The 21,615-nt window shown below is 35.1% G+C and overlaps 1 protein-coding gene and 1 pseudogene across 44 annotated transcripts in view; one reads left to right on the forward strand and one right to left on the reverse strand.

Annotated features, from left to right (window-relative positions):
• The window catches only part of MEF2A (myocyte enhancer factor 2A), a 191,268-nt gene that overhangs the window by 115,334 nt on the left and 54,319 nt on the right, over window positions 1–21,615 (reverse strand). For all 44 annotated transcript variants that reach the window (XR_012016859.1, XR_012016858.1, XM_072797121.1 and 41 more), the window contains one exon: window positions 5,799–5,989. Coding sequence is in view for 27 of the 44 variants with exons in the window: in XM_072797121.1 (XP_072653222.1) it covers window positions 5,799–5,852 (54 nt within the window). In the remaining 17 variants the exon portion in view is untranslated. The remainder of the gene's footprint in view (window positions 1–5,798; window positions 5,990–21,615) is intronic.
• Window positions 17,775–18,307, forward strand: LOC140609379 (large ribosomal subunit protein uL22 pseudogene; annotated as a pseudogene).

Raw genomic sequence — 21,615 nt, forward strand, 5'->3', positions numbered from 1 at the left:
TCCAGTTTAAATTTGAAAATATTTTCAGCAGAACAACAACAAAGATGAAAAATCTTCATTATGACACTCTGTGAGACACAGCTCAATCACTGCTTACAGGGGAAAACATAGTCCTCTAGGATTTGTTAGGAAGGAGAGAAAGGCTGAAAAGTCAATGATTAATGTCAAAAAAAAAAAAAACTGTCCAAGAGGAGGAGAAAAGACAGAAATAAATGACATTTAAAACAGCTGATGAGGGGATCCCTGGGTGGCTCAGCAGTTTCGCGCCTGCCTTTGGCCCAGGGTATGATCCTGGAGTCCCCGGATTGAGTCCCACGTCGGGCTCCTTGCATGGAGCCTGCTTCTCCCTCTGCCTGTGTCTCTGCCTCTCTCTCTATGTCTATCATAAATAAACAAAAATAAATAGTTAAAAAATAAAATAAAACGGCTGATGATAAAAATATTTTAGCAAACTAAAAAGTTCATTCTTAGAAACTGACATACTCTCAGCAAGACTGATCAAGAAAAAAAGACACAAAGTAACAATATAAGGAACAGGAAGACAGAATATAAGAGTATGAGCAATAGGAAGAAAATAAGAACAGGGCAGCCCCGGTGGCTCAGGTGGCTCAGCAGTTTAGCGCAGCCTTCGGCCTGGAGTGTGACCCCAGAGACCCAGGATCGAGTCCCACATCGGGCTCCCTGCATGGAGCCTGCTTTTCCCTCTGCCCGTGTCTCTGCCTCTTCTCTCTCTCTCATGAATAAATAAATAAAGTCTTTTTTAAAAATTTAAAAAATTAAAAAAAATAAAATAGACAATTCCTTAAAAACCCAATTTACCCAATTGACAGAAAAAGTAGAAAAATATGAATCATTTTTCTCCATTAAATAAGTTAAATATTTATTTTTAAAAAACACTCACAGCACACTCTAAGTACAAATAGATTTACCAGTAAAGTTTTCCAAGTATTTAAAGAAGAAATATATTACTATTACACAAACTTCTGCAGAAAACAAGAAAGATCACTTCCCAACCAGCATAACTTGTGATAACCTAACAATGACATTACAAAAAAAATATCTGAGACTCATATGCACATACTTGTAAAAATCCAAAATGGAACATGAGCAAATCAAATCAAGTGATATATATAAAAAGGTTAACACATCACAAGGTGTATTTCAAGAATGGTGCTTTAACATTTGAAAATCAACCAATATAGGATACCACATTAAAGAAAAAAGGGAAGAAAAATACCCAGAATCATCTACATAAACTCAGAAAAAGCATTTGATGAAATTCAATACTGATTCAGTATAAGAAATAGTGGCATTAGAAATAGAAAACTTTTCTATTCTGATAAAGAGGATCCTCTTTTTTATTAAAAAAAAAAAAGCTCTCAGTAAATATCATAATTAATGATCAAATATCAAATGTTTCTTCAAAAAGTCAAGAATCAGACAAAGGATGCCTACTATCTCCATTTTCACTCAACATTATACTAGAGGTCCTAGCTAATGCAATAAAATGAGATAATGTAATAAAAAAAATCAAAGGATTTCAAAAAGAGTAAATCACTGTTTGCAGACAACATGACTATTTACACAGGAAATCCAAAAAAATGCACATATAAACTATTAGAAATAAGTGAATTTTGAAAATGAATTATGCAAAACTGCTAGACACAAAATCAACATTAAAAACGTATACTATAATTTTATATACTCAACAACCATACAGAAAATAAAATCTGGGGAAAAAACATAATGACACACACAAAAAAATCCAATACCTAAAAATAAAGTAAGAAATGTGTAAGATCTGTACATTGAAAACCATCAAACATTATGGAAAGAATGAACAAAAACCAAATGCAAGATAACCATTACCATGGATTACAAAACTTAGTATTGTAAAGATTTCAGTTCTTCCTAAATCATTCCATACATTTAATGAAAAACAAAAAAAAAACAACCTAAATTCCAGTAAGGTTTTTTGTTCTCTTGGTGAATATTGATTTGACACTTGGTTTTATTTGGAAAGAAAAACAGCAAAAACAACCACTAAGTCATACACAACATCATGGTAGAAAATTTGTTACCAAATATTATAGTAACTAAAATAGTGCAGAACTAAGCAAAGATATAAAATAAGCAAAGGAGCAAAACAGAGTTCAGAAACAGCCCCACAGGGCTCCTGGGTGGCTCAGTGGTTGTCTGCCTTTGCCTCAGGGTCTTGAGATCAAGTTCTGACTCAGGATCCCTACAGGGAGCCTGCTTCTCCCTCTGCCTATGTCTCTGCCTCTCTCTGTATCTCTCATGAATAAATAAATAAAAGCTTTAAAAAAGAAAAAAAGAACAGCCCCATGTGTGTAGAATTACATGATTCAGGCAAAGGCAACCCTTGTCATGCAGTGGAGGAAAGATGGTTCTTAGAGCGTACTGGATGAGCCAAATATTTATCAGGAAAACAAATCTTGACCCCAGCACCTCAAATCATATACAAAAACAAATTCCAAATGAGTAACAGATCTAAAACATGAAAAGTAAAAAAAGCATAAAAATAATCATTATGGTAAATATTTCAACACACACAAACAGCGTTAGTCAAAGGAAAAAAAGAAGGTAAACTGGAAAACATTAACAAAAAAATTGAAAAAGTGAAAAGGCAAGCCATGATATGAGAGAAGTTACTTGTAATACACATAATGAACCAAAACATTTATAACATATTATATACAGAATAATAATTAATAAGAAAAAGACAGGCAGCCCACTAGGGAAAAAAACTGGAAAAGAAGTACACAGGTTAAGTCATAAAAGAAGATATCTATAAAAATATGAAAAAGGTGATCAACTTCACCAAACATCACAGAAACTTAAAATGTTACTTTTGCTCACCTACCAGAATAGCTAAAATGAAGGGGATAAAAACTACTATCTGAAGATTTAGAGCCACTGTAATTTCCACACAATGTTAGTATAGATTGTAAATTAGCACAATCACTAAAAGTGATTTTTTCTAAAAACTCTATTGCTATTAAAGGTATACTCTTTGACTTAGCAACTGTCTACCTTGGTATATACCTAAGTATTCCTGTGTCACATGTAAGAGTATTCAAAACAGCATTCTGTAACAAGTCTCAACATGGAAAACCCAAGTCTAGTTCCAATAGAAAAAAATAAGTACATACATTATGTTCTCTCCACACAATGAATTATACATCAATGAAAATGTACAAAATACATCTACATATATACCCACATGCAACAGCAATATTAATTTCATAAACATAATGTTGCCAAAGGAACATATGCTGTCCACATAAATTCAACAACAGGCATAATTAATCTATGTGTGAGAAGTTCAGTTAATGGCCTTCCTTCCCTAGGGCAGGGAGATAATAGACTGGGAGACAGGAGAGAGAGCTTCCAGGGTCGTGCACTGAAATATGCTGGCTACATGGTAATGTATTTTTTTGCCATAACTCACTCAGCCACACTTAGGATCTGTGCAGTTTTTTTTACGTTACACTTTAATACAAAATTTACTTTTTCAATAAAAATGTATTACACCAAGAAGGACAAACCCAAGATTTCACCAGAAACTCCCAAATGGAAGTGAAGTGAAAGCTTCCAAGTAGAAGTGAAGTGAGGTGAGGTGAGGCAGCTCTTAAAAGTGCATGATAGTGTCACTCCCAAGGTTTTCATTCACTGTTCTAATGACTTTTATCTTACCAGCTCAAAAAATCCAATCATCAAAAAACTATTTGCTCTTCCCTCCCTCAGTATCGCTCCCTAAAACTACCCCAATCAGAGGTTGGTCATTCTTCCATGAAGTTTCCCATCACCTAAGCTTACCTTCTACTTGCCATGTAGTTAAATCTCTTCTATAGGCTATATATTTTTAATGAGTTTCCAGTGCTTAACAGTCTCTCTCAGATATAGCAGGTATTCACATTTGGATTAATAAATGACATAAATTCTCTTCTGCAGAGAAACCTTTTATTCCCCCATTTTAATGCAAGAATAATGAAACTTTTAACTCAGAATCCACAAATTCAAAATGACAAATTATGTCCGTGCCTAACCAAACCTAAAAAATAAATTGTTCAACTACCTCTTCTGTATGTTTTCTGCATTCTTTGCCAAAATCATCTGAGAAGAAATTCAGACACCCTTGCCCCATTTGGCAGCTTGGCAAGAGACGACTTAGGTAAATTTAACATTATTAACAGGCTAATTCTAGTTGTTGAGTTACAGTGGCCAGGTCTTTTAGTAAGATAATTTCCTTAACTTAAAAGTTCCATCACACAGTCACTTACATATTCTAGCTCCTTTTTCTCTTTAAACATGTAGGGTCTTTTCCACTGGTAGATCCAGTGTATCTATGCTGAATTTAAACACAACTCTATGAGATAAGAGAATTCAGGGAATATCATGTACTTTGCTAGTTCTCTGCTTTTATGTTACTCCCTTAATAAACCCTATTTTACATTTATATTACATGTGTTCATGAAGCAAGTCCCCCATGCCTTCTCTACCTGTCACAATCCACAGATTTATGAAAGGACATTTACTTACAACCTTGTTTAGAGTCATTCCTTTGGAATGATGGTTATTTTATCAGACTCCCCTATTTTATCCACCTTCATAAAGAATCATACTGTGTGAGCCTGACACTCTAGTTAAACAATCTTCATGAGATGAAACAGAGTTCTCTTTAGTTAGGTCCACTGATAACTCTAATCACTTCCACTAACTTCTCTACCAACTACTCGGCTTAGTTTTTTTCTCCAATTCTATCCACATTACCAAGTGAATTACTACTCAGACTGAAGAATTAACTTTAGTACTGTTCTATTCCTGGTAAGCTTTCAGAAACCAGCTTTTCTGGAAATCTCTCCTGATAGGCAACCTTTCCAGAGACACCATCTCTCCTTCCTGCATATGTTGTGACTACCAGTTTATTTACAATATTCTACAAAACTGTTTTTCCTTCTTTCCTTTAAAGCAAGAGCTTGACAAACGTTTTCTTAAAGGCCCAGAGAGTAAAGATTTTAGGCTTATGGGCTGTACTTAATTATGCTGTTATAATGTGGAAGCCTCACAGACAATATGTAAACAAATGCATATGGCAGTGTTCTAAAAATAATTTATTTATAAAAACAGTCAGCCAGCCGATGGACTATAGTTTGCCAATCTCTGCTCTAAACTCTTACAACTTCTGGTCTTCATCTATCAGTGTTATAACTATCTTGAATTTGTAAGGGTTTACTGACATTGGTACTGAAAATTAAGTTCAATATATTTTATCAATTAAAACTGAGATCAATACATAAATACTCTAGGGATATATGTGATAATGAGTTATAAAAAAATTCTCATTATTTCTTAGTTAACCAGAAAATTTAAGTGACCCAAACACATTCACTGATAACTGTAGTTAACTTAGGTATTACCTAATTATGAAAATAAAGATGATAATTTACAATAATAATATGTTAAAAACTAACAAACAATCAAATGAACGGAAGACTAAGCTTATTATGATAAATCTACACAATGGACAGTAGTGGTGGGACCACCTTTTTCTTTCCGTGTTTTCTATAATTAACAAGTATAATTTCTATAACAAGAAAAAAAATTTCTTTAAAGCACACAAGCTAAAAGTGTTAAAATTTTATTTAGTTTGGAAATAAAAATATTTAGACTTGAAATTAAATTTAAGAAAAATCCAACCATCCTCTCCTACGCTCCTCTCTAAAAAAAAATTTTCTTTTTACATCAATTATAAATAAGTTAAAATTTTCATTTACCTGTCGGTTCCTTTCATCCATTATGCGTGTGATTTGTATTTTCTTCCGCCCCATTTTCAGTCACCTTTCCTTCCTTATATTCCAAATATTTAATTCAAAATTATTTTTCTTCAATACCCTAATGCATCGTACACAGCTTCTATTATTTCAGCTTCTAGTCCAAGGGCTACAGCTGAAATTTTCTATAAGATCTAAAAGAAAACACAAATTAGAAAATTTAAGTTCTATAAGTTTGCAAATCATGAAAATGTTACACAAATTTCAAGACTGCTTCTATGCTGTATATAGGCACCCTTATTAGTTAAAATTCCTGGTTATATAAAATTGGTAATTAAGTTGAAGCTTTGTTAACTTTACCTCTTAAACATCTTTTGAATCTTTTTGTGCCACTATAACTGGTTGAAAGAGTACAATTATAACCTTTGAGTTTTTCCTCAATGAATATAATAATAGCAACAACAAGAGCCAACACTTACTGGCATTTTTCTATGTGCCAAGCACTTTTTTCTACATACCTAGTATGTCTTAACTCATTCAATTCAAAGTGCAATCTTTTTAGTTATAATTATCATTTCCATTTTATAAATAAGAATACTTAGGCAGAGAGATACTAAATAATATGTCCAAGATCACACACACAGTGAAGGGCAGAGCTTGGAATATGAACTCAGGGAGTCTGGCTCCAGAATTTCTCCTCTTTAACATTACAGAATATCCTTAAAAGCTTCTGATGGCCTCTATGTCAAAGGATGAACTGATAATCTGGTAGCCCCAATCTGTCTTTACAAACCATTCTTGCAAACTGCCCTAGTCGCCACCAAAATTACTATCTATGAATCCACAAAGGCACCATATGATTTCATAATAACATCCACTTAAATGAAATACCATTCCTTTTAGCCATTTAATAAAATCCTCCTAATCAATCAAGATTCATGTAAACCATATTATCTTACTTTGTGGATATGTGTATAATAAATTCCAAGTAATTTTCCTCTGAGATCCTTCAAAAACAGGATTATTTTATTCCATTTATCTCTGTAATTCAGTGACTGGCAATGATACAATTTGTCATGTTCTTAATGACAGTAGTGTTTTCAAACTCATATGGTAAAATATTTACAAGGAAGACAAATGCTAAAACATTCACAATCAAATCTCAGGACAATTTTATTAAAGTATTTTTAAAGTTGTACATGTATAGTCATAAAACTTTAAAAGTACTATGCAAATCCCTGTTTGATTAAATCTGGCTTTTGCTCAAAAGCAATGAGTTTTCAATTCTTATCAGTACCATCATTACCATAAGGATGGCATTGCTTATATATCTTCCTTCATGTTTTCATTTCTTCATTCATATAAACATTAACTGAACATCTACTAACGACTGATAACCTTTTAATTGGTCACCTACTTGCAAAAAAATGTACTTCCAAACACTGAAATAGGCACAGAGGGCAAAATAGTAAAAACAAAACGGCATGATTTCTGATCTCATAAAATTCACAGTTTAGTAGGGGCAAATAGACATTAATCAAACTATCATATAAGTGAGTCTGTATGAATTAAAATTAAGAAGTCATTTATCTGATCTAAATTTATTACTTAGGGAGGGTTGCCCTGGGAATGTGCCTCATATCCAAACCCAAGTATGAGGGTGTATATTCTAGACAGAGAGAATAGCAAGTCGGTGGAAGCAAGGAATCCTAGAGAAACTGAAGGATAGCTAGTCACTGGTGAGAACCAATCAAACGAGCAGCTGTGCTGTAGAATGTTTTTGTTTTCTCACAAGACTGCAATATAAACCAACAGAGGGGCGCCTGGGTGGCACAGTGGTTGAGCAACAGCCTTCGGCTCAGGGCATGACCCTGGGGTTCTGGGATCAAGTTCCCTATCAGGCTCCTTGTGAGGAGTCTACTTCTCCCTCTTCCTATGTCTCTGCCTCTCTCTCTCTGCCTCTCTCATGAATAAATACAATCTTTAAAAAATATATACATATATATAAACCAACAGAGTCAGCTTATTCAAATCATGCTCCCTAACAGATCACATCACATCCAATTCCCATTATAAAAACCTGCACTATAGTAGGTAACATAAACATTCATACATTTCAATAATGACTAAAAGATATATGCATCATATTATATTTTAATCTGAAAAATTCTGAATGCTAAACCATATCTTAGTATTTCGCTTTGGACAATGGCTGAGTAGGTTACTCCAATCCTTTTAAGATTTATTTATTTATTTTAGACAGTGAGAGAGCATGAGTGAATCCAAATACAGGGAGGGGCAAAGGGGGAGAATCTTCAAGCAGACTTCACACTGAACATAGAGCCTGACTTGGCACTCAATCCCACAACCCTTGAGATCAAAACCTGAGCCCAAACCAAGAGTCAGATGATTAATAGAGTGAAGCAACCAGGCACTCCAAACCAACCTTCTTCTAAGAATGAAAAAACAACAAGAAAAGTAATCTGCTCAAAACTACTTTTGAGAACTTTCAAGACAGAACTGAAGCGCTGAGCTTTGGAAGAAACTGGTAAGACCACACTTCAGACTAATTTTCCCCCTCGTCATTAGAAGATTCTTAAAACTTTAGCTGAGCCCCACAGAATGTTCTCTGCTCAGTAGGGAGTCTGCTTCTCCCTCTTTCTCTCCATCTGCCCACTGCCAACTCAAGCTCACTTGCACAGCTCTCTCTCTCTCCCAAAAAAGTAAGATCTTTAAAATATATATATTTAAAAAAACAAAAAACATTGGCTGAGAGACTGAGAAGCTAAACAGAGCTTTTAACAGCTCTATAGGTGGGACACAAAAATAGATTCAGGACCAAGAAACAGCCCCAGTAAACACACCAGGAACCTGGAGGGAATTCAAAGGACTATACCCTAAGCATAAAGGTAAACTAGAAATAGACCAGACCAAGGAGGAGGAAAGTATAGCTTCAGATCACCTCAGTCCCTCATTAGGTTAAGGTAACCTGGGCTACCTAGTATTATTAGCCTAGCTGCATGCCAGTAAAAACTTCTGAAAAAATGTTAGCAAAAGTAAATCTTACCAGCAAAATATAACATCATCTAGAAATTCAAATGATCTTATAATTTTCATACAAAATGCCTAAAAATAGGGCACCCAGGGTGGCTCAACGGTTTAGTGCTGCCTTCAGCCCAGGGCGGGATCCTGGAGACCCAGGATCAAGTCCCACGTCAGGCTCCCTGCATGGAGCCTGCTTATCCCTCTGCCTATGTCACTGCCACTCTCTCTCTCTCTGTCTCTGTCTCTCATGAATGAATGAATGAATGAATAAATGAATGAACGAACAAATAATAAACAAAATGCCTCTTTGAAAGAATTAATAAGATAGATAAACCATTAGCTAGCCTTATTAAAAAGAAGAGAGAGAAGACTCAAATTAATAAAATCATGAATGAGAAAGGAGAGATCACTACCAACACCAAGGAAATACAAACTATTTTAAAAACATATTATGAACAGCTATACGCCAATAAATTAGGCAATCTAGAAGAAACGGACACATTCCTGGAAAGCCACAGACTACAAAAACTGGAACAGGAAGAAATAGAAAACCTGAACAGGCCAATCACCAGGGAGGAAATTGAAGCAGTCATCAAAAACCTCCCAAGACACAAGAGTCCAGGGCCAGATGGCTTCCCAGGGGAATTCTATCAAACGTTTAAAGAAGAAATCATACCTATTCTACTAAAGCTGTTTGGAAAGATAGAAAGAGATGGAGTACTTCCAAATTTGTTCTATGAGGCCAGCATCACCTTAATTCCAAAGCCAGACAAAGACCCCACCAAAAAGGAGAATTACAGACCTATATCCCGGATGAACATGGATGCAAAAATTCTCAACAAGATACTAGCCAGTACGACCCAACAGTACATTAAGAAAATTATTCACTATGACCAAGTAGGATTTATCCCCGGGACACAAGGCTGGTTCAACACTCGTAAAACAATCAATGTGATTCATCATATCAGCAAGAGAAAAACCAAGAACCATATGATCCTCTCATTAGATGCAGAGAAAGCATTTGACAAAATACAGCATCCATTCCTGATCAAAACTCTTCAGAGTGTAGGGATAGAGGGAACATTCCTCAACATCTTAAAAGCCATCTACGAAAAGCCCACAGCAAATATCATTCTCAATGGGGAAGCACTGGGAGCCTTTCCCTAAGATCAGGAACAAGACAGGGATGTCCACTTTCACCACTGCTGTTCAACATAGTACTGGAAGTACTAGCCTCAGCAATCAGACAACAAAAAGACATTAAAGGCATTCAAATTGGCAAAGAAGAAGTCAAACGCTCCCTCTTCGCCGATGACATGATACTCTACATAGAAAACCCAAAAGTCTCCACCCCAAGATTGCTAGAACTCATACAGCAATTCGGTAGCGTGGCAGGATACAAAATCAATGCCCAGAAGTCAGTGGCATTTCTATACACTAACAATGAGACTGAAGAAAGAGAAATTAAGGAGTCAATCCCATTTACAATTGCACCCAAAAGCATAAGATACCTAGGAATAAACCTAACCAAAGAGGTAAAGGATCTATACCCTCAAAACTATAGAACACTTCTGAAAGAAATTGAGGAAGACACAAAGAGATGGAAAAATATTCCATGCTCATGGATTGGCAGAATTAATATTGTGAAAATGTCAATGTTACCCAGGGCAATATACAGGTTTAATGCAATCCCTATCAAAATACCATGGACTTTCTTCAGAGAGTTAGAACAAATTATTTTTAGATTTGTGTGGAATCAGAAAAGACCCCGAATAGCCAGGGGAATTTTAAAAAAGAAAACCATATCTGGGGGCATCACAATGCCAGATTTCAGGTTGTACTACAAAGCTGTGGTCATCAAGACAGTGTGGTACTGGCACAAAAACAGACACATAGATCAATGGAACAGAATAGAGAATCCAGAAGTGGACCCTGAACTTTATGGTCAACTAATATTCGATAAAGGAGGAAAGACTATCCATTGGAAGAAAGACAGTCTCTTCAATAAATGGTGCTGGGAAAATTGGACATCCACATGCAGAAGAATGACACTAGACCACTCTCTTTCACCATACACAAAGATAAACTCAAAATGGATGAAAGATCTAAATGTGAGACAAGATTCCATCAAAATCCTAGAGAAGAACACAGGCAACACCCTTTTTGAACTCGGCCATAGTAACTTCTTGCAAGATACATCCACGAAGGCAAAAGAAACAAAAGCAAAAATGAACTATTGGGACTTCATCAAGATAAGAAGCTTTTGCACAGCAAAGGATACAGTCAACAAAACTCAAAGACAACCTACAGAATGGGAGAAGATATTTGCAAATGACATAGCAGATAAAGGGCTAGTTTCCAAGATCTATAAAGAACTTATTAAACTCAACACCTGGTTGATTATTTTATGCCATATTCTCTCTCCTCACATCTCCAAAACTCATCACTCATTCTCACTTTCAGCTGATGACTTTGTTCTCTATTCTACTGATGGAAAAAATAGTAATCAGAAGAGAAGTTCCTCAAATTCCTGCCATGACAACTATCCCATCACCATCAGTCCCATTATGTACTGCTTTCCTACTTAGGTCTTGGTTGCAGCAATTCCTCCTTTCTTTCCTTCAAAGTCAAAATTCTTCTATACTGAAGCACTTCCACTGGAAAAAGTTAAATAAAAGATACTATTACTATTATATCACTTACCTAAAATGAAATACAGAAAACCAAGTGCCTTGATCCTGAAGTTTAAAATATACTAATAAACAAATTCATCTTTGAGAAGTTTCAATTTCATAAAAGATGTAAATTCTCCCCCAAATTAATCTAGAGATTCAATACAATCCTAATCAAAACACCAGGTTTCCTTTTATTATATGCAGAAACTAACAATACTACTCTAAAATTCATTTGCAAATATAAAGAGCAGTCACAACTACCTTGAAGGATAAAGCTAAAAGACTCACATACAGTCACTTAACAGACTTATTACAAAGCAATAGTAATTTGAGACAGTGTGAATTTTGCCCCCAGGGCAAACTCAAATATAACAGAAGGAAGGAAATAATAAAGACCAAAACAAAGAAAAATAGAAAAATAAGGGGGGAATAAAACACAATAAAACCAAAAGTTGTGTTGGGCCAGTGGGTCAAGGGGGATAGGGAGGCACCAACAAAATGGCAGCAGACCCTCCATCTTGTTAGTCTCACCTGGGAACTTTCCCATCACCAGCAGACCAGACCGCCCAAGGACACGTCATCATGGGGAGACAAGGCCTATGCAGGAAACCTGAACTGCACCTTACCCAAACCCCATATAAGGGCATAAGTTATCACCCCAAACAGACTCAGCCTCTTACCCACCCCACCCCCCTTAAAAAGCTCACATGTACTCCTTTGGGGCGCGACACCGCCCCCCTCCCCTGCTGGCATGGGGGGGGGGGGAACAACACCTTGCCCAAGAGCGCAACCTATTAAAAGCTTGCCTCAACCAACTTTTGCCTGGCTTCTCTATTTCATTTCACTACCAATCAGATTAAACCTGACAAGCTGATTTTCCAAAAGGTTAAAAAAAAAGACCTTTAGTTAGGATGGACTAAGAGAAAGCAAGACTCAAATTATTAAAATGAGAAATGAAAGTGTGATCATTACTACCAATTCTAGAAATAATTATAAGAGAGTATGATGAACAACAGTAATGCCAACATAATGGATAATTTAGATAAAATGGACAAATTCCTAGAAACACAAAACCTACCAACACGGAGTCAAAAAGAAACAGAAAAAGCTAAATAGATCCTAGAAAGGAGACTGAATTTTAGTAACCAAAATCCTCTTGACAAAGAAAAGTACTCACCCTGATGTCTTCACTGGGAGTTCTACCAAACTACCACATCTTTCTCAAACTCTTCCCAAACTGAAGGGAAAAAAATACATCCTAACTTACTCTACAAGGTCAGCATTGCTTTGTATCAAAGCTAGACAATAAAATAATTAATAGCCCTTATGAAGACTGATACAGAAGTACTGAAGATGATACTGGCAAACCAAATCCAGCAGCATGTTAAAAAGGATTATATACCATGACAAAGTGGGATTTATTCCTGGAATGAAAGAATGATTTAACATACTAAAATTAAAACTAATCAATATGATACACCACATTAAGAGAAAGAAGGAAAAACCACGACCCTCTAAAAACTGATGCAAAAGAAGCATTTCACAAAATACAACACTCATTTATGATAAAAGCAATCAACCAGAAATAGAAGGAAACTACCTCAACATAATAAAAACATAATGAAAATCATTTAGAAAAAAAAAAAAAGAAAGAAAATCATTTAGGAAAATCCCACAGCTTACAGCATGTTCAAATGGTGAAAGACTGAAAGCTTTTCTTCTAAGATCAAGAATAAGACAAGGATGACTGATTTCACCCCTTAGATTCAACAACAGAAGTTCTAGACAAAGCAATTAAGCAATAAAAAAGGAATAAGAGGTCTCCAAACTGGAAAGAAAAAGTTAAGTATCTCTGTTTACAAATATGGTCTTATATATAGAATCCCCTAAAGACTCCAAAAAACACTGCTGAATTAATAAACAAATTCATCAAAATAGTAGGATACAAATGAACGCTTAATCAGTTGCATTTGTACACTAACAATGAACAGTCTGAAAGAAGAAAATAATTCCATTTGCAATAGCATCAAAAAATTTTTTCAAATATTTTACAGAGTAAGTGTTCTTGTCCAAGATGGGGAAGAGGCAGAGGGAGAGGAAGAGAATCCTCAAGTAGGCTCCCCACAGGGGCTCAATCCCTGAACCCCAAGATCATGACCCAAGCCAAAATCAAGAGTCAGATGCTTAATTGACTGAGCCACTCAAGTGCCCCTACAATTGCATCAAAATTTTTAAAACACTCAGGAATTAACTTAGTCAACGTAAAAGACTTATACACTGAAAACTAAACAACACTGACAAAAAAAAGTTAAAGAAAATACAATAAATAAAAATACACCATATATCCACAGACTGAAAGACTTAATGTTAACATGTCAGTATTACCCAAAGTGAGCTACAAATTCAATGCAATCCCTATCAAAATCACAATGATATTTTTTTTGCAAAAATATGAAAAGTCATCCTAAATAAATATGAAATCTCAAGATCTCCAAATAGCCAAAACAATCTCAAAAAAGAACAAAGATGGAGGATGCACACTACCGAATGTCAAAATTTTCTATAAAACTATAGTGATTAATACAGTACGGCACTGGCATAAAGAGAGACCTATAGATCAATGGAATAGAATAAAAAGCCCAGACAAATCCATGAATGCATGGCCAAATGTCAAAGTGTCCATGGATACTATTAAAAGAGTAAAACAGCAACCCATCAAAGGGAAGAAAATAATTATAGATCATATTAGCTGACATTAATATCCAGAATATATAAAGAATCCCTAAGCCTCTACAACAAAAATAAGCAAAGGACTTGAATAGACATCTCTACAAAGCAGATATACAAATGGCCAATGAGCTCATGAAATGATGCTCAACATCACTAATCATTAGGCAAATGCAAATCAAAACCACAATGACATGCCACTTCACACCACTTCACACCATTTGGATAACTATCCTCAAAACAAATAAGCAAAAAACAAGCAGCCTTAATGTGAATGTGAATAAATCTGAAACCCTGTGCATTATTTTTGGGAATGTAAAATGGCACAACTGCTGTGGAAAACAGTATGGTGGCTACTCAAAAAATTAAATAGAGAATAATAATTTGATCCAACAGTTCCACTTCTCGGTCTACACACAAAAGAACTGCAAGCAGGGACTTGAATAATATATTTGTACATCTATCTTCACAAGAGCATTATTCACACTTAAAAGGTGGAAACAATCCCAACGTCATTAGCAGATGAAGAGAAAAACAAAATGTGTTACCTACACACAACAGAGTATTTTTTTAAGCTGAAAAATACTGTCACTTGTTACAACATGAATAAACCTTAAAATATTATGGTAAGATAAATCAGTCATAAAAAGATAAATATTAGGCAATTCCATTTATATGAGGTACACAGAGTAGTCAAAATTCATAGATAAAGTACAATGATAGTTACCTGGGATGAGAGGGAGGGACAAATGGAGAGCTACTGCTTAATGAGTACAAAGTTTTAATATGGGATGATAAGAAAGTTCTGGAGATAAATGGTGATTGTTGCACACCAGTATGAGTTTACTTAATACCACTGTACTATATATTTAAAAGTGGTCAAAATGATAAATACTATGTTATGTACACTTTACCACAATTTCAAAAAATACAAATACTAAAAAACAAAAAGCTACATTACACACCTTTAAAACAACTGTAGATTATGATTTTATTAATTTAAGCTAACCATTAACCCATCAGGTCAAACGAGTACTAATTTTTCTATACGATAAAACTAAAATAAGTTTAAGAAATGGAAACATATAAAGCCAACCTCTGAAACTAATACTTATATTTGGTAAACAGGGATGGGCATTTTTCCCACAAAGTAATGTATCTTATCCTTGGGGGAGAGAGAGTACGGGGGGAGGGTGGAATCACACTAAATCCCAAGGCCTGTATCTGTATTCAGGCAACATTAAAGTAGAAAATTAGTTTAAGCTGAACTCTCAGTTAACAAAATTCTTTATAGATCATTTTTATAAAATCAGAAACAGATTTAAAAAAAAAAAAGACTCCCACTATGGATTCTGCTGTCTTAATTTTAAAAACTCCAGCTGTTTCAGTCATTAGAGCATGTGACTCCTGATCTCAGGTTATGAGTTCAAGCCCCTCTGGGGGTAGAGTTTACTTAATTAAAAAAAAGAGAGAGAAAGAAAGAAATATAAAATCTAACATTCAAATTCATACTAATACTGATCACAGATGTTCAGTCTTTTTAAATCAATTTTGTTTACTGTTTTAAAGAACTTTGTTGCTTAAATAACTAAATATTTTAAGAGCATGGACTTTAAACAGAAGGTGAACTTTACTTTTTAAGGTTAGCTCTTATCAAATAAACATCAACCTTTGAGTTCATCAGAACATCTCATTTTGATGATTCTGGTAAATCTATTTTTTCAAAAACTACTAAAGAATTTGTAATAAAAGTAAAACTATGTCCAATCAATGACTGAACTTTTTAAACAAATAATCAAGTATTTAACAAGAGAAAATCTTTAATTATTCATTACTGCTTTAAAAGAAAGAAACTTAAGAGGCACCTGGGTGGCTCAATCAGTTAAGTGCCAGCTAGCTTCTGATTTCTACTCAGGTCTTGATCTCAGAGTCCTAGGATCATGCCCTCCCTCTATTGAGCTCTGTGCTCAACAGGGAGTCTGCTTGAGGATTCTTTCTCCTCCTCCTTCCCTCTTCCTCTGTCCCTCCCCCTGCTCATGAGTGTTTTCTCTCTCTCTCTCAAATAAATCTTTAAGAGAGAGAGAGAGAGAGAGAGAGAGAAAAGAGAATTTAATTCAATTTTGGACATATTAAACGAGATCGTCAAAAAACATACAATTGAAAATGTCAAACGGGACGCTAGATATAAGACTCAAACATCAGAGCTGAAAACATGCTTTTGGGAATCTTGGGCATATAGTCCTTATTAATATTGTGGGAAACAACATGCTCACCTAGAGACAAAACATAAAAAATAGCACCAAAGTCCCAAGGAACAAATATTACTGTTGCAAATAAATAGCCCAAAACTATCCTCTAGACATAAGGTTTTGAAACAATGTGGCCAACATTAAAGAAATAATTTAACTTTTTTCAAAAAAAAAAAATCAGCTTTTCTTGAAAAATGCATTCTGCTTTCAAGAATTTATTCTAGTTTTTTTCTTCTAAAATAAATATTGTTGGGATAAGGAAAAAGTTACTACAAAAGACAAGCAATGGCTGCTTTTAAATTTAAGAAAAAAATATGAAAAAAAATCATGAACTTTAAAGATCACTGAAATCTTCCTTCTGTTTCAGCATTTTGTGCCATTTCCAATTACTCTTTCTTCACAACTTGCTTGGAATTTCAAAGCACTATGCTTATTACTATTTGAGCAAGAAACCTAGATCTGAGCCACAGACATTTCACTAAATTAGCTGCATAACCTTTGGTACCTGACAACATCTAAAACTAACTTTTTATATTAAGAGGAAAACTAAGATTATACATATTATATGTACCACACAGGGCTAGAATAAAAGAGTACGCAATCGTAAATATTGGAGGGAAAGTGATTCACTATTACTACTAACAAATAGATTTCCAAGCATGATATTAATATTTATGATCAGAAAAAAAATGAGTATTTACTATGATGCTATTTCACATATTTATTTCCCTTGAAACATATTCATCTTTTGTACACACAATATAAATCAAAAAAAATTAAAAATATTATCTTGCAATTTATTTCCAATAATTAAGTCAAATTGGTATCTAAGATGATACCTTATAAAAAAAGCAAACTAAAACATGAGATAAAAGTATATTATACATATATCATATATATAGTTTCTATATAGTATAAATTTTTTTCCTTAAGCTTAGTAGATATTCTGATTTCTTCCTTTTTCTATAAATAGTTTATCAATGAAGAAAAGGGGGAAGTGCTGAGTCAATACTATTCCAGGACCCATTTTAATCTACACCTTTTTTTTTTTTTAACCAAACTTTAATCAAGATGCTTGAAAAAAGGGCTCCCTGTGGGTAGCCTGCTTCTCCCTCTGCCTATGTCTCTGCCTCTCTGTGTCTCTCACGAATAAATAAAATCTTAAAAAAAAAAAAAAAAAAGATGCTTGAAAAAGAACAGAATCCTATAATTTTCAAATTACCTTAGAAATCATCTTGTATTGCTCCTTCTCTTCCCCAAGAGGCCTGAGGTGACCTCTGAAAATGGTTCGCTCTTCACTTGACCCAGAAAACCCTACAAATTCATGCTAATCAAGAGGTTCAAATCTTCACGGTCACTTTAAGAACACACGTGAAAATGCCCAGCCCATCAAGAGTATGAATACCTGAAAAGCCACCAAGTATCCGAAAGATAGCACTTTGCACACCCAATATGTGTCATTCTGTTACTACAACAGTGGAGTGGGGCTGCACACAGGCCAAAAAAGAGTGTTGAATTTTACTACACATGCTTAAAATTGCAGAGTAGTGCTGAGCTTAAGGGTTTAGATGTAGATTCTCTGGTCATTGAACACATCCAGGTGAACAAAGTCCCCACGATGTGGCATAGAATTTACAGGGTTCATGGTCAGATTAACCCAGATAGGAGCTCTTCCCAGCACACCGAGACAACCCTTACTGAAAAAGAGCAGATTGTTCCTAAACCAGAAGACGAGGTTGCGCAGAAGAAAGAGGTATTACAAAAGAAACTGATGAAACAAAAACTTATGGCCCCAGGGCTGGTAAATTCTGCATAAAATGAATGCAAATAAAGGTAAAAACAGAAAAAAAATTTTTAAAGAAATCATCTGGTATTATAATCCCCACCCCTTCAGCAGACACGCTGGAATCCAAGAAGAAAAGTGTACCCTCCAAAGTCTCAGGTGGTTCAAACAGCCAGGACTTTTTCTACTATATAACATGGCCCTTGTTTCTTAACTTTAATCATTCATACACTAACTTCTCAATCTTTCTCCCAAGTACCACTCTTAACACTACTATTTACCTATTTTTTCTTTACATCAGTTCCCATTTTCACTCTAATAAATTATTTGAATATAAAACTTTATTACTGATAGAAAACAGATCTTGCCACAAATGGAAAATTGCCTTAAAATAATGAAAACAGAATTAAATATCAAGTAAAATAGAAGCATTTACATATACTGTTGGTATGTTTATATGGTTTCCATAATTATATGGTAAAAAAAATATATATATGATATATAATATATATAATAATGGTAACTATAAGTACCATGACTAGATGGTAACTATATATATATAATCCTATGTAATATATAATATATAATAATGGTGATTATAAGTACATTATATGGTAACTTCATATATAAACATATGTAATATATAATACATAATACATATAAAATCATGGTATCAACAAATTAGCTAATTTGTAAAAATGCACACCTGAAAATCTTATCTTCAGTAATAAGAATGAGATGGTAAAAAAAAAAAATTAGTATTACAGAAGGATTCAGTTCCATTTCATTTAGGAAGACAACTCCAATTTTTAGCTTTAATGTAAATTGGACCAAAGAATCTCATCTCACATGTGTACTTCATCAAAAAAGATCTGGGGAACATTTTCTGAAAGGGTTGGAATATTGAAAATTAATTCCTAATTTAGAGAGACACTTTTGTTCAACAAATTTTTGACTCAAGGGACAATCAAGAGCCTTCTTCCTAAACGTGAAAATATAATTGGCAATTTTCAAATAGTTACGGGAAACAGGTACTATTCCATTCATTTTGCTATCCAGTTTGGGAAAAATACTTTTTTTTTAAGATTTATTAATTTATTTATTCAGAGAGAGCGAAAGGGAGGCAGAGACACAGGCAGAGAGAGAAGCAGGCTCCATGCAGGGTGCCCGACGTGGGACTCGATCCCAGGTCTCCAGGATCACACCCCGGGCTGCAGGCGGCGCTAAACCGCTGCACCACTGGGGCTGCCCGGGAAAAATACTTTTTTAAAAAAAGTTTTCTATCAGGCCTTTCCTGTATCTTCTAATATCCACATTATGTTCACAGTCAGGTCATCAGGTAAGTTCATAACCACAGGATTCAGACAATGAGTAAATTTTCTATTATGTACTACTTGATTCAATGGAGAAATGGAAGTCTTTCAAGGGCTCTAGTACATAACAGCAAAGCACTTTACATGCATTTATCTTCTTAAATTTTACAGCTTCTTTAGGAGATATAATTATTATTCTCATCATAAACATGAGAAAATGAAAACCCAGGCCCTAAGTATCTTTTCTCCAAGGTCACAGCTGCCAAACAGCAGAGCCAAGATTCAATCCAGGTCTATGTAAACTCCAGAAAATGCTCTAACAGACTCTCCTGCCTTAGTAAGACGATCAGGAATTTAAAAGCCCTGCATCAGTTTTCCCAGAGCAGCTAAGTCTCTGGTGCCAAACACTAGCCTTGACCAGTGGACCCCGAGTCCAGGGCTACCCCAGGTCAAAAGTCTGGCTATGAAAACTCTTCATTTCACTGTTGGCAAAATTATGATGCGGGAGATGGGAGAAGCCAAAGACTACCAACACTAGCAAGACAAAGAAACACTGCCACCAAACCCATTGCCTAATTCTTCCCTCCTTCCTTCCCTCTCCCATCCTTCATAGCCATGCCAGGGGCATCACAGCAGCCTCTTCCTCCAACTTTGTCCACACTTTGGGACACATCTTCCTTGACCTACTATACCATCCTTGCACAATTTAAAATTCACATATGCTTAAGAAAATATTTTAAAAGTCTTAGCCCATATATTAATATTTACAACCATTTAGAAACATTGTTATTTTTTAACTTTTAGTATTTTTAACTTTTTAAAAATAATTCCAAACTTACTGAGAGTTACAAAACAGCCTTCATTCTCTCCTTCATTCCTCATGGTATGACAGCGCATATGTGCTATAATCCATACATAAGTTTTAGAATGTTATGCTCTGAACCACTTGGGGGTAAGTTGCATATATCACGCCCTGTAACCCTCCATACTTAACAGAAATTCCTAAGAACAAGAATATTTCTTATATGACCAAAGTATAGTTAGTCAAATTCAGGACACACAACACTGATACAATACTTTAAAGTATAAGCCATAAGCTAATTTTGCCAATTGTTCTAATAATAGTCTTTAGAGCTATTCCCCCTCCTTCATTACAGAACCTATGCGATCACACATAGTTGTCAGTCTCTTCAGTCTCCTTGAATCTAGGAGAATTTCTGGGCCTTTACCTATCATTACATGACATTTTGAAGAATACAAGGCATTTTTCTATAAAATATTCCTCAATTTAGGTTTGTCTGATGTTCCCACACAATTCCCAGACAAAATATTGCATAAGTGATCTTGTATCCTTCTTAGGGTACCACACACCCAGAGGCACCTGATGTTCATTTACCTCTTTTCTGATGTTTATTTTGATTATCTGATCAAAATGTCTTCTAATTTCTCTGCTGTATACATCTATTTCCCTCTTGCAAATAACATATCTGTGGGAAAACATGTTAGACCCCTACAAATACCCTACTCCTCAAACGTTTCCCCTGAACTTGGAATGCCTTCATGATTCTTACCTAAACCAATCTATACCACAACAATTATAAAATGATGGTCTTCCAAGTCCACTATTTATTTTCAATATTCCTTTTACTCAATGAGCATTAAGCCATTAATCTCCTTATTAAATATGATGCTCAAATTATTCCTGATTTGGCGAGTGGGACCCCCCCTCCCCCACCCTTCCAAACTGGGTCCTAGGTCTTTCAAATATGACTCATCCTTGCTTAGAGCAAGCACTTCCTTACTTTCAGCCCAACAAGATGTTCTAGACTCATCTGGTACTTTTTTTTTTTTTAAGATTTTATTTATTTATTCATGAGAGACACAGAGAGAGAAGGCAGAGACATGGGAAGAGGGAGAAGCAGACTCCATGCAGGGAGCCTGATGTGGGACTCGATCCCGGAACCCTGGGATCACGCCCTGAGCGAAAGGCAGACGCTCAACCGCTGAGCCACTCAGGTGTCCCTCATC

The sequence above is a fragment of the Canis lupus genome, chromosome 2 (genome assembly GCF_048164855.1).
Source record: "Canis lupus baileyi chromosome 2, mCanLup2.hap1, whole genome shotgun sequence".
Taxonomy (NCBI): Eukaryota; Metazoa; Chordata; class Mammalia; order Carnivora; family Canidae; genus Canis; species Canis lupus.